At 44.0% G+C, this 25,002-nt stretch overlaps 1 protein-coding gene across 2 annotated transcripts in view; it reads left to right on the top strand.

Annotated features, from left to right (window-relative positions):
- The window catches only part of sh3rf1 (SH3 domain containing ring finger 1), a 71,353-nt gene that overhangs the window by 12,521 nt on the left and 33,830 nt on the right, over positions 1-25,002 (top strand). For both annotated transcript variants that reach the window (XM_035784062.2, XM_035784071.2), the window contains exons 3-4: positions 21,149-21,424; positions 22,275-22,370. In XM_035784062.2, the coding sequence (XP_035639955.1) occupies positions 21,149-21,424; positions 22,275-22,370 (372 nt within the window). The remainder of the gene's footprint in view (positions 1-21,148; positions 21,425-22,274; positions 22,371-25,002) is intronic.

Below are 25,002 nucleotides of genomic sequence, written 5' to 3' on the forward strand. Positions count from 1 at the left end.
GAGTTAAGTTTTCAGTTTGACCTCTGGCCCATTACTTCCACAGTGGAAGAGGTGTGTGTGCGCGCCCACCTCTGAGGATTTTGATACAGATGCATGGTCCATCCTCTGAAAAGGATCGATAGGCAGGAAGACAGCCACACTTCTTCTACCCACTCCCTTTTTGCTCGCTCTTCCGTCAGATCTGGTGGGAGCGCTGAGTTTCAAGTTGACGCTGTAGAAGGGAAACATGTCATATACAAGAATACTCTCTTAACCTCTGACCTGTCTCTTCTCCGCACCATGTCTCACACACAGGTTTGTCCTTCTATCCTTTTCACTAACCTTAATTCTAACAAGATCCCAACCGATATTTATCGGTTCACTGATTATTATCAGTGAACAGTTTATCGCTATATTATCAGTTTACCACTATATCGGTATTGGCTGATAATTCCACCAATATTCAATAAATAGAATGTAAAAATGGAATCACATGCTTATCTGAACACTTCATGTCATTGTCACAATGTGAAATCTACCTTTGAAGCATAGGTATTGTGCAATTGCTATTTTGGATGTCAATTTATGACAATTATGACTTTCCCACTTTCCCCACTAAAACAATATATCAGCAGATGTATTGGTAAGTTTTGTCCTCAAAAGAATTGCTATTGGACCCCAAAAAAGATTGATTGGGCTCTAATTCTAACCTGAATTGTAACCTGAACACCTAAGCTTTAAGTAGCCTTTTTACTTGTGGGGACTGGCAAAAGGCCTTTTTTTATACTATCTTTGTGAGGACTTCTGGTCCCCACATGGATAGTAAAACCAAACACACAGTAGTATGTTTTGACTTGATAGGAACAGTCTGATCCTGGTCCCAGTGGAGCTTTGACCCTTGGCCTGTGTGATAGTTGTTGATGCCACATCCAGTCAGTGTCCCAGTGCTCTAAGGATGGAGATAAGGAATCGCATTGGGAACCCTGTGAGAGGAAACCAGACAATCTCTCTGTTGCTCTTTATCAGCCAATAGTTGAGTCATTTGATCAGCTCCTACTGGTTCTACTCCAATATCTCGGCTGCTCAGCACATACCACTACAGTCTACAGTCCTATGATTATTTGATATGGCATCTGTTTCCCACAGAGCCACAGAGATGAAGTGTGTGTGTCCGTACTCGGTATGAGGGAGTCAGTGAAAGAGAGCTCCAGTGTTCTCACTTACTTTCCAATGCTTGGGGCCTCTCCTGACAGTGTGTGATTAATTATTGAAGTTGGCTTGAATAGAAGAGGAGAGCTGTTGAGGAATGAGAGGGGGCTCTAGTAGTTGTTGGTTTCTCTGCCTCACACACACACGAGCGTGCTCTCGCTCTCTTACACACACGCCGACTCTTTCTGACTCTGGTCAGGGTGGCGGAGAGAATCAACCTAGGCACACCTGAGTAATATGTCACACACACGATTCTCCCAGGTGGGCTAAAGAGATATGTTTAGTGTTCTGTGTCTTGTTTTGGTGACTCAGACTTATCCCGTGTGTTTGTTTTGGTGACTCAAACTGGTATACACCCTTGACAGGGTTTCCGTTAGCCGGTAAATGCCAGCTTTTGGCCGATTTTTTTAAATAAAATAAAAAAATTACCGGCCAAATTGTCCAAAAATAAAAATCCATTTGCAAAATAATGTTTTTTATTCATTGATGGACATACCAGGAAATGTGCTCTAACTTCAAAGTCAAATATACTTCATATGCCAATAAATCCCCAAGCTGCTTGGAAATCAGTAGTGTGTGTGTGTGTGTGTGTGTGTGTGTGTGTGTGTGTGCGCGTGTGTGTGTGTGTGTGTGCGCGTGTTTCCATTTATTTTATTTTTTTTTACTCATAAGGGTCTTCAGCTAACTGTACCCAGGCTTGGCAAAATTGGCAAAGATTGTGTTTATTCCTGTTTCCAGTGTGCCTGTCGAGATGGGATTCTTTCTAAAACAGAGTTAAGACAGCCTCAAGATCGCTCCTTCCTGAGGACAAAGAAGGCTGTTGCGCATCAGAAGCTGCTCCAAGAGCTGGGAAGTTATGACTTCCGAACAGCAGCGGCTCACATTGAACAGGCACGACGGGTACACCGTAAACGCAATTCAATTAGAGGCTAATTAATTGTGTTCGTCAAGCCCGGTCCTCAACATATGCTTGCCATGTATAGTATAAAGATTTGGAACGATTGATATACATTAGAGTAATGATCTGTGTTATGCGCAATTGGTGCATTTCAGTCTCGCTTATTCAGTGGGAAAATTGTTACTAACTATTCACATCGGAGAGTTGGTGTTGAAATCACTAGGCAGCCATCTGCCTACAGTAGGAAACCGTTATCAATAAGCCACGTACAGTGGGGCAAAAAAGTATTTAGTCAGCCACCAATTGTGCAAGTTCTCCCACTTAAAAAGATGAGAAGCCTGTAATTTTCATTGGTACACTTCAACTATGACAGACAAAATTAGAAAAAAAAAATCCAGAAATTCACATTGTAGGATTTTTAATGAATTTATTTGCAAATTATGGTGGAAAATGAGTATTTGTTCAATAACAACATTTTCTCTCAATACTTTGTCATTGCCAACAAAGGGTATATAACGGAGGTCAAATGTTTTCTGTAAGTCTTCAAGGTTTTCACACACTGTTGCTGGTATTTTGGCCCATTCCTCCATGCAGATCTCCTCTAGCGCAGTGATGTTTTGGGGCTGTTGCTGGGCGACTCCAGGACCTTGAAATGCTTCTTACGAAGCCACTCCTTCGTTGCCCGGGCGGTGTGTTTGGGATCATTGTCATGCTGAAAGACCCAGCCACGTTTCATCTTCAATGCCCTTACTGATGGAAGGAGGTTTTCACTTAAAATCTCACGATACATGGCCCCATGCATTCTTTCCTTTACACGGTCCCTTTGCAGAAAAACAGCCCCAAATCATGTTTCCACCCCCATGCTTCACAGTAGGTATGGTGTTCTTTGGATGCAACTCAGCATTCTTTGTCCTCCAAACATGACATGTTGAGTTTTTACCAAAAAGTTATATTTTGGTTTCATCTGACCATATGACAATATGACATTCTCCCAATCTTCTTCTGGATCATCCAAATGCTCTCTAGCAAACTTCACAGGCCTGGACATGTACTAGCTTAAGCAGGGGAACACGTCTGGCACTGCAGGATTTGAGTCCCTGGCGGCGTAGTGTGTTACTGATGGTAGGCTTTGTTACTTTGGTCCCAGCTCTCTGCAGGTCATTCACTAGGTCCCCCCGTGTGGTTCTGGGATTTTTGCTCACCGTTCTTGTGATCATTTTGACCCCACGGGGTGAGATCTTGCGTGGAGCCCCAGATCGAGGGAGATTATCAGTGGTCTTGTATGTATTCCATTTTCTAATAATTGCTCCCACAGTTGATTTCTTCAAACCAAGCTGCTTACCTATTGCAGATCCAGTCTTCCCAGCCTGGTGCAGGTCTACAATTTTGTTTCTGGTGTCACTTGACAGCTCTTTGGTCTTGGCCATAGTGGAGTTTGGAGTGTGACTGTTTGAGGTTGTGGACAGGTCTTTTATACTGATAACAAGTTCAAACAGGTGCCATTAATACAGGTAACGAGTGGAGGACAGAGGAGCCTCTTAAAGAAGAAGTTACAGGTCTGTGAGAGCCAGAAATCTTGCTTGTTTGTAGGTGACCAAATACTTATTTTCCACCATTTGCAAATAAATTCATTAAAAATCCTACAATGTGATTTTTCAGGATTTTTTTCTAATTTTGTCTGTCAATAGTTGAAGTGTACCTATGATGAAAATTACAGGCCTCATCTTTTTAAGTGGGAGACCTTGCACAATTGGTGGCTGACAATACATTTTTGCCCCACTGCATATCACACATGACATGAGTCACGACCCCATGATAGTTCAAATTACAATAAACATACCATTTAACATCATCCAGTAGAACTGTAAAAGGAGAATTTGAGCTTTGTGCTTTCATACAGTACATGCATGGTGCGGGTCTCGTTTCACAGGAGCTTTGTAAAATAAGCTTTCAATGATCCAGCCTTAACGAATTGTGTTTATTTACATATTGAATTTGATTGTCCAACAGCAGTTTTACAGTTTTTTTTTCTTAATTTTTGTGGCTGCCTAGTGTGTCCTCTTTCCACCGCTGTGGTGCTGAATCGCAGAAGGAATGGGGTGTCGGGCAGGCCTTCCTGGTCATGGCTAGAAGGGATCCAGCTTTTGTCAAATTAATGTAAAAGGTTGAATTTATTTGCATTTTAGCTAACCCTTTTCCTAACCATAAACTAGTTATCCTAACCTGCTACGAAAGTCAAATCTGACGTTAATTTGACAACATTTGGATCCCTTCTAGCCATGACAGGCTGGCCCTGGTGTTCGTAGACAGCCATTTTTTTTTATTTATTAGGCCTAGTTTCAGTTAGAGGCCTAGATTGTATTTGAAATCAGCTGTGTTTTTGTTATTTATTAATACATGTTCATACAAATAGCCTATAGTACAGATTGTTGGCAAATGATATTATACAAATATATTTTGAAATTGTTTTATTACTCTGTAGGTGACTTGTTCTTCTCTGCAATTTTTTCTTTGTTAAATTATATTCAGTTATGATTTATAGTGGGGATGAAGACTCAACGGGCAATGTTTTGCTTTTCAATAAAACCTGTTATGTTGTTTAAGAACATCGTTCTACTTACTTTTATTACAACTTTACAGGTCAATTTCTATTGTTTAAATGAATTACAATAATCTAAGTGTGATTTTGAGCACCGTGGGTGGAAGCCTAAATACGTTCCGCACCCAGTGCATATGGATGTCTGGTAAATTAATGTCTTGCATGACCCACAAGTTTCCATTAGGAAAATGTTGCACCAGACATTCTACCAGCAGCATTTTCATTTACTGGACATTTTGAGAAATTGAGAAATTTCCCAGAGCCATATGCATTGGGTTTGTAACCTGATTATGGCGTCCACCTATGGTGCTAAGAATCACATTTAGATGATGGCAATTAATTTTAACAGAATATGCAAGTCGATGCAAATATATTGCATGACCTTACTGAATTCTGATGCACACTTTTTGAAGTCAATCAATCAAATGTATTTATAAAGCCCTTCTTACATCAGCTGATATATCAAAGTGCTGTACAGAAACCCAGCCTAAAACCCCAAACAGCTAGCAATGCAAGTAGTAGGAGCAATGTGGCTAGGAAAAACTCCCTAGAAAGGCCAAAATCTAGGAAGAAACCTATAGAGGAACCAGGCTATGAGGGGTGGCCAGTCCTCTTCTGGCTGTGCCGTGTGGAGATTATAACAGAACATGGCCAAGATGTTCAAATGTTCATAGATGACCAGCAGGGTCAAATAATAATAATCACAGTGGTTGTCGAGGGTGTCAGTTGGCTTTTTATAGCCAATCATTGAGAGTATCTCTACCACTCCTGCTGTCTCTAGAGAGTTGAAAACAGCAGGTCTGGGACAGGTAGCACGTCCAGTGAACAAGTCAGGGTTCCATAGCCGCAGGCAGAACAGTTGAAACTGGAGCAGCAGCACGGCCAGGGGGACTGGGGACAGCAAGGAGTCATCAGGCCAGGTGGTCCTAGGGCTCAGGTCCTCCTCCGAGGAGAAAGATAGAATTAGAGAGCATACTTAAATTCACACAGGACATCGGATAAGACAGGAGAAATACTCCAGATATAACAGACTGACCCTAGACCCCTGACAAACTACTGCAGCATAAATACTGGAGGCTGAGACAGGAGGGGTCGGGAGACACTGTGGCCCCGTCCGACGATACCCCGTCCGGACAGGGCCAATAGACTAAACAGTCCACATTTACTTTTCTTCAGCACACAATATGCATAACGAACAACAAAATCAATCTACTATCCCCCATACTAGAAAGTTGACCTATTCTATTGGTCAGCTTGTCAAGAAAGAAATAGCCTATTCCAAACATACTCTGGGACAGTTGTGGGATGATAAATCCCAAATTCATACAACCGGTAGGCCTAGGCTACTTAACCATTTTAAAAAGCAATGACAAATCAAAATATTTTTGCTTAAAATGTTGATAAACAATTATTTCTTCACATTACGTTGCACACTGCACATGTGAGCGGTTTCATGTGACGGAGATGAAAATATCCGTTAGAAATGCTGAACTAGAGAAGATGTAATATGCAACAACTAGCATGTGTTGCTAATGTGAATAGGATTGTGCCTTTGGCTACTGGAAATCTAAATAAAGTTTTATTTAAAATGATTTCCTTTGCATATGGCCTGATTTGTCTAGGATACTTGGAAGGAAGGTAAGACCTGTCTCATATGTAAAGAGAGAAACTTTGACGTTTCAAACTATTGTTTTTTTTAATGCAATACTGCCTTCTGCTCATTGCAAAGTGGTGTGTGACGCGCCGATAAAGCCTGCGTTCTGCTGCCTATGCATTTTCTGTTTGATAAATAAGATACATAATGAATATACTGTACACGTGCCAATTTAATTATGCTATTTAATCTATAGACCGATAAGCATGACTTCAAATTAGCGATACACGATATATCTGTGAAGATATTCGATTTGGCCGACATCTGCCTGATGTCTAGTTTAATGCTGATGTGCAAAACTGATGTGAACGCTGACGTGCATACCTATATAACATGGGTGCATGAAGTAATGACGCTCCGTAAACACAGCATTCCTAACCTAGCCCACAATGTCTGCTGTGTGGAAGAAAATGTCAGCAAGACAACTCAAAGGCGAAATCCATTAAAGCCAAGATAATGGAATTCATTGCCCTTGACTATCAACCGTTCTCTGTCGTGGGTGATGTTGGCTTTTGCGTCTGGATGAGCACTGGTACACCAACGTTAGCGCACTTTCAAATGTTCAGATGTTTCCCTACCACAGTTACATAGTAATAGCGTCACTGCTATTAGCTTCACGACTGAAATTTGGACCAGCGATATCAGCCCCATGAGCCTGCTTAGTCTGACAGCAAAGTGGGTTGACCAGGATTTCGTACTGGGGAAAGTCGTATTTCAGGCTCATGAATGTGCTGGTTGTCATACCGCTGCTGCCATTTCAATGGCATTTGAGAACATGTTGGAAACATGAACACACTAGCTAGCTCCATTCAAACAACAGACTCGAGAAATAAGCTCATCAACTGCGCCTGCAGCAGACGTTCTACCCTCTTGTCATGACATTGAAACGTCTGCTCAACAAAACTGCCGACACAAACTGTGAACAAGCTATTCGGTGGTATTCTCTCTTTACCGTGTCGCCACCATACTCGATGCTAGGTACAATGACCGCTACTTCGTCGCAGACAAACAGGGTTCACGTGAAATGTTACATACAGAGCTGGACAAGATGGAAAAACATAGTAACAGTGCGCACCGAGGAGGAGAGGCCACAGACAGACAGAGCTGAAACATCACTGCTTGACGAAATCCTGGTTGGGAAAGAAACAACTGAACAACGAAACAGCACAGCAAGTGAAATAGGTTTTGATTGTTAACACTGCACTGGTTGCCTTAGACCGCTGCGTCTGTCTGTGTGTTAACTATTTTAACTGTACTAGAATGATTAAAAGGCTGCAAAAATTGTAATATCCGTTATCTGTTTTTTTGGGGCACGAAAAATATCAGTATTGGCCAAAATGTCATATTGGTGCATCACTAATTCAAATGGAATTACATCGACTGGTATTAGCATAAATTAATAGGCTAAAAAACATTATTTTGAAATGTGACTTTCTTCTTTTTCTCCAGAACAATTGGCCGACAGCAATTTTATTTATTGGTCAAAAGCAAACCATTACTGGGTAACAGGAACCCTGACCCACACATATGCAGGGAGACCCATGTCTATACTCGTTAACACTGCACTGATTGCATGGTTACAATTTCAGCCAGGTGTCACAGTCCAGGTGTATTGATATTGTGTGTGGTATGTATGTGAGCTGGGCTCTGAGCTGCTGGTAATGGCAGGGTGGGTACCTCATTAGCTCCTACTGTGTCTCACTGCCTCATGATTTCTGGAGCCAGAAACACACAGCCCCTCCTAGTCCCTTCTCAGCGCCAGCCAGACCATAATGTCATTAGCGGGGAGCTGATCAGCAACCAGGGAGTGTTGTGGTGTGGGCCTCAACAGAACAGGAGCCCTTCCCTCCCTGCCTGGCTGTTGTTTTTCTGGCCTGACGCCTTCAGTCTGATAAGCTGATAATGGGAGGGCTGACTGCTCTACAGAGGCTCAGGCCAGCCTGGACCAACCCAGCCCTCTACACATATTTACCCACAAAAACAAGTTTGTTGTTTCCCGTACTTCAAGATTTAAGACATGACTTCAGGAGACTCAGTCTTGGTAGACTGGACAGACTGGGGCCAGGTCTAGTAAGGGGGCTGCATAAGCTGGTGGACAGGTCTGCCAAAGCCAATCGACTCTGGAGGAAAACAAGTGTAAAGTAAAGCGGCCTGTCTATGCTGAGCTCCTGAACAGCCTGTCAGTTGTCTCTGGCTCCGTGACTCCAGCTCTCTGCCAGCATTCATCAGTGGAGAAGAAAAGCTAGCATTTAGACGTTAGGTCTGAGCTGTGGGTGTTTGGGGGAGAACATTGCAAACAAGACACACACACTCCCATACTGAATTGCATGGAAGGACACACACACACACACACACACTCTTTCTCACGGAATGGTGAATGATGGACATAGCTGTGATGGTCTTTGAGAGGGGGAACAGATGCAGCATTTGTGAACTGGCCCTTTTTTACGACTGCTTCAATATGCTGGCTTTGTTTGTCCACTGTAGAGGTGTCCAAATACCAGCCAATGCAAACAACCGTTCAGCTGCCCACTGTTTCCTTTCTGCCCCCAAAGTCTGATGCCCACTTGTCTGAGACCCAAGAGGTCAAACTCCGGCTTAAAGGCCACTGGTCTGAAACCACCAGGGCCAACCCATGACCTAAAGTCCAAACTATGTTCATTGGTCATGGCCCATCAGTGCCAACTGACAGCCCTGTAATCGGAAGAAGGAAGAGAAATTGCCTGGAGTGAATTTTAACTATGTTGGTGTGTCTCTAGTCTAAATACTGCAAATTCAGGATCTGGGGAGCTCCTGTCTGCCTGGCAAGTGATCCAATCTATAAACCAAATCAAATCAAAATGTATTTGTCAAATACACATGGTTAGCAGATGTTAATGCGAGTGTAGCGAAATGCTTGTGCTTCTAGTTCCGACAATGCAGTAATAACCAACAAGTAATCTAACTAACAATTCCAAAACTACTCTTATACACAGTGTAAGGGGATAAAGAATATGTACATAAGGATATATGAATGAGTGATGGTACAGAGCAGCATAGGCAAGATACAGTAGATGGTATCGAGTACAGTATATACATATGAGATGAGTATGTAAACAAAGTGGCATAGTTAAAGTGGCTAGTGATACATGTATTACATAAGGATGCAGTCTGATATAGAGTACAGTATATACGTATGCATATGAGATGAATAATGTAGGGTAAGTAACATTATATAAGGCAGCATTGTTTAAAGTGGCTAGTGATATATTTATATTTCCCATCAATTCCCATTATTAAAGTGGCTGGAGTTGAGTCAGTGTCAGTGTGTTGGCAGCAACCACTCGATGTTAGTGATGGCTGTTTAACAGTCTGATGGCCTTGAGATAGAAGCTGTTTTTCAGTCTCTCGGTCCCAGCTTTGATGCACCTGTACTGACCTCGCCTTCTGGATGATAGCGGGGTGAACAGGCAGTGGCTCGGGTGGTTGTTGTCCTTGATGATCTTTATGGCCTTCCTGTAACATCGGGTGGTGTAGGTGTCCTGGAGGGCAGGTAGTTTGCCCCCGGTGATACGTTGTGCAGACCTCACTACCCTCTGGAGAGCCTTACGGTTTGGGGCGGAGCAGTTGCCGTACCAGGCGGTGATGCTCTCGATTGTGCATCTGTAGAAGTTTGTGAGTGCTTTTGGTGACAAGCCGAATTTCTTCAGCCTCCTGAGGTTGAAGAGGCGCTGCTGCGCCTTCTTCACGATGCTGTCTGTGTGAGTGGACCAATTCAGTTTGTCTGTGATGTGTATGCCGAGGAACTTAACTCCACTACTGTTCCATCGATGTGGATAGGGGGGTGTTCCCTCTGCTGTTTCCTGAAGTCCACAATCATCTCCTTAGTTTTGTTGACCATTAACCCTCTCAGTGCCACTACCCCACACAGGGCTAAATCAGTCCAGTCTGACCCAGCAGGACAGGAACAGCTGGCTCTGCCTCAGTCTGAATGACTGGCTGGCTGACTAGAACAAAAGCCTGCCGATATATCGCTCCCTTCTAAGAGCCGGCAGTGGAGGGGAGTGGAGAGATCTGAAGAGGCGCTTAGTATTCAGCTCATACCAAGCCGCACTCGATAGACGGATAACTGTGACATTTGTAGTAATCCCCCGGTATTCATCCTAGTGTCTCTTTATGCTAAAGCCTCTCTCCGCTCATTCTAGATTGGGAGATTCCTATTTTCTCTCTTGTATCTGAATAGGCAGTAAACTCTTGGATGGAAAACATGATATTAAACACCCACTGACATCCCTGGTTACAAAGTGGACCAATAGGCTGACCTCTGTGGGAGAGGGCAAAAGAGGGAGGCTGAGCAGAAAAGAGCCCTGTGGAGAGGGAGAAGTGAACTGGCGAGAGAGGAGTGGAAAACATGGATGTATGGAGGTTGAGCTTCTCAGGGCTGGACTCATAGCCTGCTCCGCTCTTCATCTCTCTCAGCCCATCACCAAACACTCATGACCCCAGCCTTTTCTCCTTCAGTCTGGAGCAGCACGACTCATCCCATTTAACATGCCTCCCCCTCAGCCAGAGCAAGATGGACTGGGAGAAGAGGAGAGAGAAATGACAGCGGAGGAGTTGTTTTAGATTCATTGCTTTTAGTGACTGCACGGTCTCTGCGTGGCCAAACTGGCCCGGTGAAAGATATCTGTGGTGGATTAGTGAAAGAACCTGTATTGTACCCTCACTCTTTCACGCTCTCTCTTGCACCACTGCAGGCAGGGATGTGAAGGGAACAGATTTCTGGTTGTTTGTCCTAGCTTTCCCAGCTGTTACTGCTGCATTAGATTAGTCCTGGCTGGAAGGGTCTGCTGGGCCACCCTGTTTCTACATGTTTCTGTGTCTTTCTGGCTCATGTTGGCGCGGAGGTTCTGTCAGTCCCATCAAACAGCATCACATTGACACTCCTATCTCACTGTGTTGTCTCTCGTCTCTCGCTCCCTCTATTCCTCGTTTCTCTCAGTCTTCCTCTAGTCCATCTTTTTGGTCATGCTTCTTCTCTCCCCCTCTCTCCTCAGTGTAATGTTAGTGGGCTCTTCCCTGTGTGAGAGACGGTCTTAAAGCTTAGTCAGTGTATGAAATGGCACAGAGATGGAGAGTTCTGTGCATTCAGGTCTGTGTGATCCCGGGCCACCCAGAACCAGCCTTCAATGCTGGAACGGGGCCAATCAGCCAGGTAAAGGCTAGATGCACACATGCACGCACACACGCACACGCACATGCACACGCACATGCACACGCACATGCACACGCATACTCACAGTGAGTCTGCACACATGCATTGCACACACATGCTCACGTAAAATGGCACCTTCATTACACACACAAACTCCCAGCCACTCACAGCTTTATGATAACCGTATGGCTGAGTGTTCTGTTGCCATAAGTCTTTCATAAACCCAAACCCCTTTCCTGGCAAACTGGTGTCTTTTTATGACTAATCTGTAGCTTACTAATAGCTCCTGCCTCAGCAATGTCTTAGTTGTACTTCCATGTGTTGGATGTTTTTATAGATTTTTCCCCTCTCTTAAAGTGAATTCTGAATTTAGCCTAGTTCCTGGTTTAGCCCTACACATGGCTCCGTCATGGGCCCTCTGTGTCCAGACTCCAGGAGAGGCCACTTTGATCATAGCCAATGACTGCAATTCCCAAGAGCCCCCACACTGCAGCCCAAGGCCAGTGGACAGGCCGTAAAGGGAGAATTCGTTGGCGTGAACGAGTGCTTAATCCTGAGGTGTATGTTTATAACTGGCACTAAGAGGAGGGGAAGCAATGCCTCTTGGTATGTGTATTAGTCTGGATGAGGAAGCCCTATAGTGACCTGATGTAGGGATAGGAGGAGGAACAGGAAGATCTACAGTGCCAATAATACACAGAGCCAGTAGTATAATTGCCTGAGAGGACTAGTGAGAAGTTCATGTGTGAGCCAAAGCTCCGTCTGGCCTCCACACATCTGCCTGTCTGTCTGCCTCATCTCTCTCACTGTAAGTAGTGAAGACTTGAAGACTTCCAACAGGAACACAAAGGAAGCTAAACTAAATGTTTATTTGAAAACTCCTCACGTTAAAAAACGTGCATCTGTTCACTCCGATATTGTGTGTTACTTGAGCAATAAGGCACGAGGGGGTGTGGTATATTGGCCATATACCACAAACCCCTGATGCCTTATTGCTAGTATAAACTGGTTACCAATGTAATTAGAGCAGTAAAAATGTATGTTTTGTCATACCCTTTGTACAATGTCTGATATACCACAGCTGTCAGCCAATCAGCATTCAGGGTTTAAACACCCAGTTTATAATGTTGCTTTTACCACTCTGACTTCAGCACTGCCCCGCTGACTTTGAATGACTCACAAGATTCAGTACATTGTCAATAGACCCATAAACAGTCCCAAAAAAGGCATGCAGAGACGGGTTGCCTTAGAAACCAGTAGTTGGAAGTTAGCCTTTGTCTCAGTGTTGGTTCCATGCGAGAGGGTGGCAGGTGGGCAGGAGGAGGAGCATTGACACTAGGTAGCTGCTCTCTCTAGCTCAATGAACAGACCAGTTTGATGTAGATTCGGCTCAGTCTGAACTCCTGAGCCAACAACTTTTTACAGGACTCCGATAACCTTTAGAGGACTCAGGCAGGAGTAGGAAGTATATTTCTGGGTGAAAATCACCCTGTAACATGTCACTCAACCTCTCTCCTGATCCTCATTTCCTCTGTCTCCATGTGTCTTGACTGAGTCTGGTTCAAATCAATCTATACATCATACCACCTCCTCTCTTCAAAGTAGTTAATTCTTTCCTTTACTGTCCCTAGTCCTGTCCCTGCATATGACAGGCACACAGTCCGAAGGCCCCAGGATTGTATGTGCAGGGAGGGAACAGGGAAGGCTGCTGTCTCCAAGTGGTCATAAACGAGACCATTAGGAACCAATTTAAAGTAATGGCGCTCTAATGAAAACAAGATTGCTCCTTCCCCTCGAATTCCACACTTCCACAATGTGTCACTTCCACAATGTGCTTTCTCAACACTAGGGGAGTCTGAGCAGTACACACTGACATGTTGATGAAGACAGAATGTTCCCTCTCCAGGAATGTCTGTGATGTCTCTGGGTTGGGGGGGGGGGGCAGGCAGATGCAGACCCCCCCCAGTGGCTGTACGGTCAGCCGCCTGCTTGTCTCTAGGGATCTTCATATGGGAGCCCTAGCCCAGGGGGAGAGACTGGCGGCCTGGCTGGAAATGAAGACGTGCTGTCTGGAAGAAGAACCACCCTACTGTCATCCTCAATCTTCCAGACTGGGGATTTCTTGGCCAAGGCCTGCCTATAGACTCCAATGGCCATCTATGACAGCTCCAAACAGTAGGCTTGCTCTTACTGGGTAGAGTAGCTGTGTGGATGAGCAGCAGACATTCTCTTCATAATCTATTACTGTACATATAAATCATGCCAGATGGCAGGTTCATAACCTATGATTGCTCAGTTAAAATGGCAGTTTATTTGTGTGTGTTCGAGTGCTACTGTCATCACTGGTGGCTAGGATATGGTTAGGGTTAGTCTAGTCCACAGGATGTGACCTAAGCTTACCCTGTCTGCCTTGCTGTGTCTGTGTGCGTTGTGTATTTGTGTTATCTGTTTGCTCGCTGGTTGTTGACATTTGGCGGTGCTGTAGAGCGAACAGTGCTGTAATTCTGTTATGATCCTATGCTGTGGAACTTAAGTAAACACTATTACAGCCAAATCCCCTTAGCACTCCACTTCTGTCTAATTGCATTATCTCTGATGAAGGTAGGATTATACACACCATCTGATGCCATGCAATATTGCCTAACACACAGCCTGTTACTATTGTTATTGTGCGCGCACAAATTAGAGAGCGGCTGAGATTCCCATGTAGGTGTGCATTGTGGATCATAATAGTGTGTTGTGTAGTCAGCTTCTCATGCATGATGTGGAAATGTGTGTACTTGTATTGTTCAGTCATAGAGCACACACTGTGGGTCTGTGATGTGTACTGTCTAATCATGTGCTTAAATCTATAACCAGGACAGAAGTGATTTAGTTGTGGCCTGTAGTCAGATTCTCATTAGACGTGCTCTGTCTGTCTGACACTGAGTTATGCCGCTGAATGATGACTTCCATTTAAATGTGTCTTTCAGAGCAGCTGTTTGTGTGCTAGGGAGGGAGGGAGAGAGCTGTAATTAAAGCCTTAGTATCTATACTGAACAAAAATATAAATGGAACATGCAACAATTTCAACAATTTTACGGAGTTACAGTTCATATAAGTCAGTCAATTGAAATGAATAACGCGGTAATCTATGGATTTCACATGCCTTACAGACAGAAATACTGTTTCATCTGCTGTCCGGATGGCTGGTCTCAGACGATCCCGCTGGTGAAGAAGCAGGATGTGGAGGCCCTGGGCTGGCGTGATTACACGTGCTCTGCGGTTGTGAGGCCTGAGGTTGTGAGGCCGGTTGGACGTACCGCCAAATTCTCTAAATTGACGTTGGAGCTGGCTTATGGTAGAGAAATTAGTATTAAATTCTCTGGCAACAGCTCTGGTGGACATTCCTGTGGTCAGCATGCCTATTGCATGCTCCCTCAACACTTGAGACATTTGTGGCATTGTGTTGTGACAAAACTATACAATTTAGTGGCCTTTTATTGTCCCCAGCACAAGGTGCACCTTTGTAATGATCATGCCGTTAAATCAGCTTCTTAATATGCCAGACCTGTCAGGTGGGTAAATTATCTTGACAAAGGAGAAATGCTCACTAACAGGGATGTAAACAAATTTGTGCACAAGATTTGAGAGAAATACGTTTTTTTTTGTGAATAAAGGACATTCCTGGGATCATTTATTTCAACACATGAAACATAGGATCAACATTTGAATGTTGTGTTTATATTTTCGATCTCCATCTCATTGCTGGGAAGGGATGTGATCTGGGCCCGGCCACATCACCATGTCACCTCTCACCAATGTGTTGTGTTAAGGCTTTATCTGTGCAAGTGGAGAGGCTGATCTGTGGCAAGAAGGCAAGATGTCCCTTAATGCAGTCTGTTCTGTCTGCCTCGCTCTCTGAATGAGGGGAAAAGCCATAAAAACACTGGCACAGGAGCAGACAAGCTGGATTGTACCATTTTGTGTGGGGTTGGATGGAGGATACTCTCTTTTATAAACAAGCAGGCACTGGCAGAGGCTGGTACATTGAGAACCCAGTAGTGCTGAGCGATTAGTAATTATTTTCTTTAACATGAAATGCACTTTGCATTATGTTGAATGCTGCAACAACACAGAATAAAACAAAAGTCCCATGATGGTAGTGACTGGCTATTACTGCTTATCACTTATTAACCATAATTTATTCACATTTAATACAATATTTCAGTTTTTTTTATTACATTTACTTTATTTGATGACTATTTAATTCCGGGCCATTATCATCTCATCTCAAAGCTGCTGCTGTCTGACAAAAACAAATTTTATTAGTTCTTCAGAGTAAATAAGGCATACTTTATGACTCCTGAATACCAACTATCAATCACTTAGACTAGGTATTTTCAGGTAGAAATACCTTGTGAAGCAACTGCTCTCTCTCTCGAATATGCATTCTTCTCTTTTACGTAGCAGGTGTAAAAGAAACACAATGGACAATGGATTATGGTCATTGTAGTTAATTACCATGTTTTCTGTGCTAAACTGAGTAGAATATTGGCTTGCTGGAAACTACAACAGGGTTGGGGAGCTGACCTCGAGGTGTTTGGACTGGACTTGCAGCCTGGATTCGACTCATGCATGTTGGTCCAGTTCAGACACATCTGCATAGTTTCCATGGTTGCAAACCGGAAACACCCACCCCCCTTCTCCCTCCCTCCCCTTTTCCATCTAATTCATACAGACCAACACTTCCATTCAGAAGCCCACTCCCTCTCTACAACCCCCTCCTTTACAACCCCCCCACCATTTCTCTTTCTCTACTCTGTCTCTCTCTCTCCCTCTGTTAAGCTGGGTGAAACAGGGAAATGTAAATCTGCTGACAGCCCCTCTTGTGTGAGGCCAGAAGAGGGGAAAACACTCCTGGACTGCAGAGCAATGGGCTTGTGAGGAGATTAGTCAATTCACTGAGTGTAGTTTTGGTTCTGTTGTGTAGTGCTGTGTCTAGAGCACTGTATTTGGACCATTGTTGAACAAACAGCCATGTCATGAAAATGAGGCTACCTGAATTGTACAGTCCAATTGTACAAATATTCATATCAGTCCTGCTTTTCAAATCAAATGTATTTAAAAAGCACTTCTTACATCAGCTGATATCTCGAAGTGCTGTACAGAAACCCAGCCGAGAACCCCAAACAGCAAGCAATGCAGGTGTATAAACTCCCTAGAACCTAGGAAGAAACCTAGAGAGGAACCAGGCTATGAGGTGTGGCTAGTCCTCTTCTGGCTGTGCCAGGTGGAGATTAACAGAACATGGCCAAGATGTTCATAAATGACCAGCATGGTCAAATAATAATAATCACGGTGGTTGTCGAGGGTGCAACAGGTCAGCACTTCAGGAGTAAATGTCAGTTGGCTTTTCACAGCCGACCATTGAGAGGATCTCTACCACTCCTGCTGTCTCTCTAGAGTTGAAAACAGCAGGTCTGGGACAGGTAGCACGTCCGGTGAACAGGTCAGGGTTCCATAGCCGCAGGCAGAACAGTTGAAACTGGAGTAGCAGCACGGCCAGGTGGACTGGGGACAGCAAGGAGTCATCAGGCCAGGTAGTCCTGAGGCATGGTCCTAGGGCTCAGGTCCTCTGAGAGAATTCAATTCACACAGGACACCGGATATGACAGGAGAAATACTCCAGATATAACAGACTGACCCTAGCCCCCGACACATAAACTACTGCGGTAAAAATACTGGAGGCTGAGACAGGAGGGGTCAGCTTTTGGATCTCCTCCCCCTCTTCTCCCTCTTCTGCAAAATCTGAGCTGTTAATGTGCTTTTGCATCACAATGCTCCCTGCCAGCACAGGGCCAGGCTGACTCAAAGACCTGCTTCCGCCTCGCGTTCTCTCTGCCGCCTCGCGATGAGCTCTCTCTGCCGCCTCGCGATGAGCTCTCTCTGCCGCCTCGCGATGAGCTCTCTCTGCCGCCTCGCGATGAGCTCTCTCTGCCGCCTCGCGATGAGCTCTCTCTGCCGCCTCGCGATGAGCTCTCTCTGCCGCCTCGCGATGAGCTCTCTCTGCCGCCTCGCCTCGCTGCCTTTTTCCTTATTTCATTAACTCTGACTATCTTTCTCCCTGATATCTGGTTTATTTCATCTGTCAGTGCTCAGATTGACGCTGTCGGTTGTATTTGTGATTTTGAGCACGACAAAATGCCTCTAACAGAGTAGAGGGAGGGATATGAGGGGGTTGAGGCTTTTTGGATAGGTGCCCTCCTCTTGGACAGCCATCTTGAAAGTGGTTCTTTGAGCCTCCCCGTCCCCTCTGGGTTGTCACCACTGAATGGTCCTTTCAGGACTCCAGACTAGCAAGTCGAGACCACCTAACCCTCCTCAGGGAGAGAACTGGGCCAGGTCCGGGGCATTTAGACTTCTGTATTACACAGACAGACATATATATATATATACAGTGAGCCCAGCCAAGCTCATCACACCGATCCTGTACTTCCAATGCTCTCATTTAAAAGGCCACCCAACAAGACCCATTCAGTGTCACACACATTCAGTTAAACCAGGTTCCCATCCAACCATCCAATAAAAAAAGTCCACAGGCTTTCAAAGATAATTTGTAAAAATACAAATAACTTCACATCTTCATTGTAAAGGTTTTAAACACATGCTTGTTCGCAATGAACCATAAACAATGAATGAACATGCACCTGTGGAACGGTCGTTAGGACACTAACAGGTAGGCAATTAAGGTCACAGTTATGAAAACTTAGGACACTAAAGAGGCCTTTCAACTGACTCTGGAAAAACACCAAAAGAAAGATGCCCAGGGTCCCTGCTCGTCTCTGTGAACGTGCCTTCGACATGCTGCAAGGAGGCATGAGGACTGCAGATGTGGCCAGGGCAATAAATTGCAATGTCCGTACTGTGAGACTCATAACACGGCTCTACAGGGAGACAGGATGGACAGCTGATCGTCCTCGCAGTGGCAGACCACGTGTAACACCTGCACAGGATCGGTACATCCAAACATCGCACCTGCGGGACAGGTAGTTTAGTTTATTTTATTTTTACAGGGACAGTGCACATTAATCAACGTTTCAGTAAAAGTGCCGGTTTTAGCCAGCCGGCTAATTTTCAACCGCAGTCCCTGGGCAGGTTATTAAAAACAATTACAATATAGACAATAGCACCATAGACATAGCAACATAGGACAAGCAAGACATAGCATACAGACAGAGCAACAGAACAAAAAGCAGCAAGACAAAATTCATAAGGATGGCAACAACAACAACTGCCCGAGTTACACCAGGAACGCACAATCCCTCCATCAGTCCTCAAACTATCCGCAATAGGCTGAGAGAGGCTGGACTGAGGGCTTGCAGGCCTGTTGTAAGGCAGGTCCTCACCAGACATCACCTGCAACAACGTCTCCTATGGGCACAAACCCACCGTCGCTGGACCAGACAGGACTGTCAAAAAGTGCTCTTCACTGACGAGTCGCGGGTTTGTCTCACCTGGGGGGATGGTCGGATTTGTGTTTGTCAAAAGAATGAGCGTTACAACGAGGCATGTACTCTGGAGCGGGATTGATTTCGAGGTGGAGGCCTCGTCATGGTCTGGGGCAGTGTGTCACAGCATCATCGGACTGAGCTTGTCATTGCAGGTAATCTCAACTCTGTACGTTACAGGGAAGACATCCTCCTCCCTCATGAGGTACCCTTCCTGTAGGCTCATCCTGACATGACCCTCCAGCATGACAATGCCACCAGCCATACTGCTCGTTCTGTGTGTGATTTCCTGCAAGACAGGAATGTCAGTGTTCTGCCATGGCCAGCGAAGAGCCTGGATCTCAATTCTATTGAGCACGTCTGGGACCTGTTGGATCGGAGGGTGAGGGCTAGGGCCATTCCCCCCAGAAATGTCTGGGGACTTGCAGGTGCCTTGGTGGGAGAGTGGGGCAACATCTCACAACAAGAATGGGCAAATCTGGTGCCATGAAGAGGAGATGCACTGCAGTACTTAATGCAGCTGGTGGCTACACCAGATACTGACTTACTTTTTGACGTTGACCCCCCCATTTGTTCAGGGACATATTATTCCATTTCTGTTAGTCACATGTCTGTGGAACTTGTTCAGTTTGTCTGTGGAACTTGTGTTCATACAAATATTTACACATGTTAAGTTTGCTGAAAGACGTTTCTTTTTTTTCTGAGTTTACATGTCGGATAGAAATGTCCTGACGGGCCTGATGGAAACAGAAAATTTGTCAGTAAACTTTCCAAATGTTGACAAAACAAAATACGCTAGACAAGGTGGGATCTTTTTGTCTAAAATTGAATGATGTAATAAATGGCAGTGGAAAAGCTTTTATGCCCAAATATTGACATAGTAACCATCATATCGAAGTACATTTGGAGTCACGATGACATGGTGTGTGTGTTCCTCCCACTATGCCTTGGGAAAGCATGCAGTTTATTATGGTACAGATGAAATAAGTTATAATGAACTTCACAGGGTGGTGAAAGTGCACGGTGATGAGCTTGATGCTCCTTTCCAATAAATATTGAGGGTCTTATTCTGGTGACATGATTAATGCTTGACTGCCATTCGACAAATAAAAATAATCTTGCTCTTTTGTCCATAATATTCTCATTTTGTAGTAGCCTATACCTGCATTCTATCTGCCAGCTGTAGGCTAGAGTACACTTGTCAAGACCAGAGTGGGCACATTCACTATGTAACGCAACATTTTTTTGTGACAAAACCATTAGTACAGTTGAAAATGCGATGGAAACCCATTTAATTTGTATTTTTATTCGGTACATGGGAATTTAACTGCAAAAGTAATTTTTATTTGCCCTACGTCATCACGCACAGCCTTTTCGCTTCAACAAGTCAATTTGATGGAAACACATCTGATTGTAAACGTGCATTCCACCAGAGATGTGTTACCATCAAATTCACTTATTGCAGATAAAAAGCTGTGCGTGATGATGTAGTGCACTTTGAACCTACTTTTGAGGTTTCTCGCTTAATTCATTTTTAGAATATTCACATTAAAATCTGTTGCCAATTGGATGGAAACCAAGCTATTGATGCACAGTTAGTTTACTCCTTGTTTTAGGAATGCATTTGACTTTTCTCTTGTATCTGCCTGTTCCCATTACAAGTAGGCCTTCACACTTTTCTTCCTTTGGTTTCCATAGTAACTGTTGTCTGTTTTGGGCCAAGATTATTTTCGGTACATCGTTTGGGTCTCTTTCTCAGTTAAAAAGCATAAGAGAATGAATGTCAGTGAGAGTGGTGACTGAGGCACACACTGACTTGGTGGAAGAAGATTACAATGAGTGAAATGCTGGCTGTGAGTGAGGGTGATGGGGTCTGTCTGAAAGTGTAGCTCTACCCAGGTCAGGGTGGTTTATTGGGTGGTTTATTCCTGATTCCCTCGTGTGGCCCATATGGCCATCACTACAACCCCTCACTGTGCTCTTGTCCCTAATGGCTCTGGTCCACAATTACACTTATCTGGGTTTTGAATAATTCATGTGGTTCTGAGTGGTGCTCAATTATGCATGAGTCCTGATGTTTTGGACACAGCTTGAACACTCCATCGCTCTTTCTCTCCCTTTACAGGGTGTACCCCAGCTGCCCTGTGCCAAGGCCCTGTACAACTACGATGGCAAGGAACCTGGGGACCTCAAGTTCAGTAAGGGTGACATTATCATCCTGCGACGCCAGGTGGATGAGAATTGGTACCATGGAGAGATGGGCGGAGTCCACGGCTTTTTCCCCACCAACTTTGTTCAGATCATCAAGCCGCTTCCGCAGCCCCCGCCACAGTGCAAGGCCCTCTACGACTTTGAGCTGAAAGACAACGAGGCAGACAAGGACTGTCTGCCCTTCACTAAGGTGAGTTCTAGATCACTGTACAGGCTACAGCCCTACCACACAGGACATTGTCGCTGAAGCTGGAACTACAGTTTCTAGCAAGAGTTATAATTACAACCTATACTGTTTTTTCTAAGCTGTAATTTTCCTGAGTTTTGAGCATCTAACAGCTCAACAACTGTTGATTGTAAAAGCTCTGTGGCTTAACCCTGACCAAACCTCAGTGAAACTGTGTTCCTCTGTCTCTTCCTGCAGATGTGTCATGCGGATGCAAGACATATTTCCTCCTAGTGTAGAGGACCAGTTATCCACTCACACATCTAGAACTAGACGGCTACTGTACCATTGCTAAATGACTACATTTATCAATCTATTCTAATCAGCTGAAAGGGTAGATTAGAGCTTTCTATCCTTGGCTTTTATAAGCAGTCTGCTGTTTTATCTTAATTTTTTAAAACCTTTTATAGGCAAGTCAGTTAAGAACAAATTCTCATTTACAATGACAGCCTACTGGGGAACAGTGGGTTAACTTCCTTGTTCAGGGGCAGAACGACAGATTTTTACCATGTCAGCTCGGGGATTCGATCCAGCAACCAGTAGGCTACCTGCCGTCCCTTATGAGCAAAAACTGAAACAAACGAAAGTGCTTATCTTGTTCCTTTTTAAACAGGATCCACTGTATTGTATTACTCTAATAATGTAGCATAACTTGGCACTTCCGGGAGTTTTAATAGAACATGGTCTCGCTCTCTCTCGGCCTCAATTCTTCTATCCTGGGAGTTTGTTCCTAGAATATCTGAAAATCTCCTAGTTAGCAGCATCTTTAATAACAGTCTTCCTGGTAACAAGCTCTGCATCTTTTCTCTTCTAGGATGATATTCTGACTGTGATTCGCAGAGTGGATGAAAACTGGGCAGAGGGAATGCTGGGGGATAAAATTGGAATCTTCCCCATATCATATGTTGAGGTAAGCGAAATGTTCATCCAAGTCTTAACAACCGGAGTGTCCCTGATATGTCCAGGCAAGCATTTTACCTCCGGTAAGAGGTTGGAAAATGCTGAGTATGTTAGTGCAGTCTTTTTTGTTGTTGTTGCTTTGTCAGACATCTTGCAGAATGTACACATTAGTGCTCTCCCCTTTTGTTTCACACTTGAAAACAGTCACAGTATATTTCACCAAAGTACTAAACATGCTATTAGATTGTCTGGTCATTGAGCACCTTCTGAGCAGCTTTCAAAATTTCCATGTGCCCCTTAAATACAGCTTTAAAAAGCTTTAGCCATCTTTAGCTTGACATCCTGAGGTAATTCACCATTGTCCTATAAAAGTTTCCCCTGATCACTGTTGAGAGAACCTTACCTGTGTAATAGACATGGGCTTGGTTTCCCGATAGTGATGGAATTTATGCTTACGAATGTTTTAACAATGCGTCTTTCCTACAACGACCGAAGATGTAACATGCGTTTCCCAAAACACCACACAGAGAACGTTCGCTAAGTGCGTGTTGAGGCGTGTCGATACTGATAGGATCTAAAGAAAACTGATCTGAGAGTAGCTCTGTCTTTCTCCATTCAAATCTTACATTAACATTAGAATTATTCCATAATACTGACGACGGATCAGCTCCTAGAAAGATATTATGACTGCACAAATTGAGGCGGCTTACCCTAATGCACTAAAATCTAAATTTGGCACACCATTGCGCACATTACACATGAAATATATTGAGGCAAAAATTAGACAGCAGCCTGCAATTAGGAAAATAGAACTCCGTTGAATGAACATCAAATTGATTTCAATATTATTGAATTGTGTAGGCCTGTAGCCTATACTGTAGACTATCTTTTAAAGCAGTCATTTCTGTTTTCATTTGAAGCATCTTCCTGGTTGTTGACAATAGGGAGTTTCAGCACCTCGTGAAAGTGCTCGAGCCACGTTACGAACTTCCCTCTTGCACCCAATTCAGGAAACAGATAGTACCCGCTCTATATAAGCAAGACAAAGCAGAAGTTTTTAATGAATTGGCCAATGCACCCTGTGTTGTGCTTATTTAAAAGTGACAGCCCATCACATTACTCTGCAGTGGGAGATGCACCGTGCTACAGACCCACCCCCTTTATGAGACTCACAAATGCGCATTTGACAGTGAAGGAGGCATTGTCATGGTGCATTCGTAACCCAGATGGAAGTGGGAATTTACCACATGCGACTGAAAAATCCACTTGAACACCCCTCAACTGGTAATTCCTTGTGGGAAACTCCTCTATCATCCTGAGCACCCACTTCTCCCAAATGGTAACCTCTATAACATCACCTACTAAGGAAGAGGCCTCTAACAGCATTTTCTGCAGTCATTTTCTGCAGTTTCTGTAACAACAAAACATTATTTATAAAAAGCAATATATTAATGTGATTTATGAACTCTATAATTTGTTTGCAAGCATGATGGCTGTACTTTTAGTTTATGGTTGCAGCTTGTTGGCCATTTAGCCAATCCGCTTTCAAGTCACATGAATGCATCACACTCGCATTTATGACTTCACAACTGGTAAATTCCCACCTCCCACATGGTTACAAACGCAGCATCAGAGTGGAACCTTGAGAGACCTAACATAACAATCCTGTCACAACAGACAATGCCAGGAACATTTGTGAATGCTGAAGATTGTTAATTGCATTTAATTTTCCTGTTGTACCGAAACCGAACCATGACCCCAAATATGTACTGAACCGTGGGTTTGGTGAATTGTTACACTTCTAATGGTAGAGAGAAGCCCGGGAGTGGGCAGAGGCTTGTCATAAAAGGAAGAGCAATTTGAGAAGGCAAGACATTTTCTGTGTGAATGCTTTTGTGAAGGTTATCTTTGACTCTGACATTGAAAATTACATTCTTAGAAGCAGAGGAGAATTTAAAAAATGTTTCTTCTCATTTTTCATGGCACTATTCATGTGACAGATTTAGATTTTTCATAATATCCCGAGGGTGGATATTTTGAAGGGAACGGATGCAAAACAACTAATGGATACAATTGACCGTGTTTTCACAGCAGAGAAATGCAACATTTTCCACCAAGAAAGAACATTTTGACTCAGGTTACATAAACAAATGTGCAACTGATGACTACTGTACATTCAGCATATGTCAGACAGTAAACAGCTTTCTTTTAAAAACAAAATATGAGCAATTCTGGAACTGTCAAGGAGGACAAGCTATAATCTAGTTTTTTGTAGCCACACTTGATTGTGTCTGACAGAGTTATTTCTGTACAGTGATTTTATACTGATACCCATTCTATATTTGGTTATATATACTTGGCTGTATATCTGATCTAGTGCTATGTGTGTACTCATTTAGCACTGCCTCTCCTCAGGATTGGTGTCAAATTCTCCACTTTTATGTCCCAAGTAGAGGGAGAGCAGCTCGGGGCTATCTGTGTCGTGGAGTGCTCCCTCGTTCTCCCTGTGATTAGCTAAACCCTTTTTAGTGTTCCTCCTTTGATTCCTACCTCACATGAAAGGCTGCTGTCTGCTCCGCTGCCTGTCTGAAAACCGTTGACTCCCTGAGCCCAAGGTTCTCTCTCAACCCCCTGGCACTGGC

This window comes from Oncorhynchus keta, chromosome 1 (assembly GCF_023373465.1).
Source record: "Oncorhynchus keta strain PuntledgeMale-10-30-2019 chromosome 1, Oket_V2, whole genome shotgun sequence".
Taxonomy (NCBI): domain Eukaryota; kingdom Metazoa; phylum Chordata; class Actinopteri; order Salmoniformes; family Salmonidae; genus Oncorhynchus; species Oncorhynchus keta.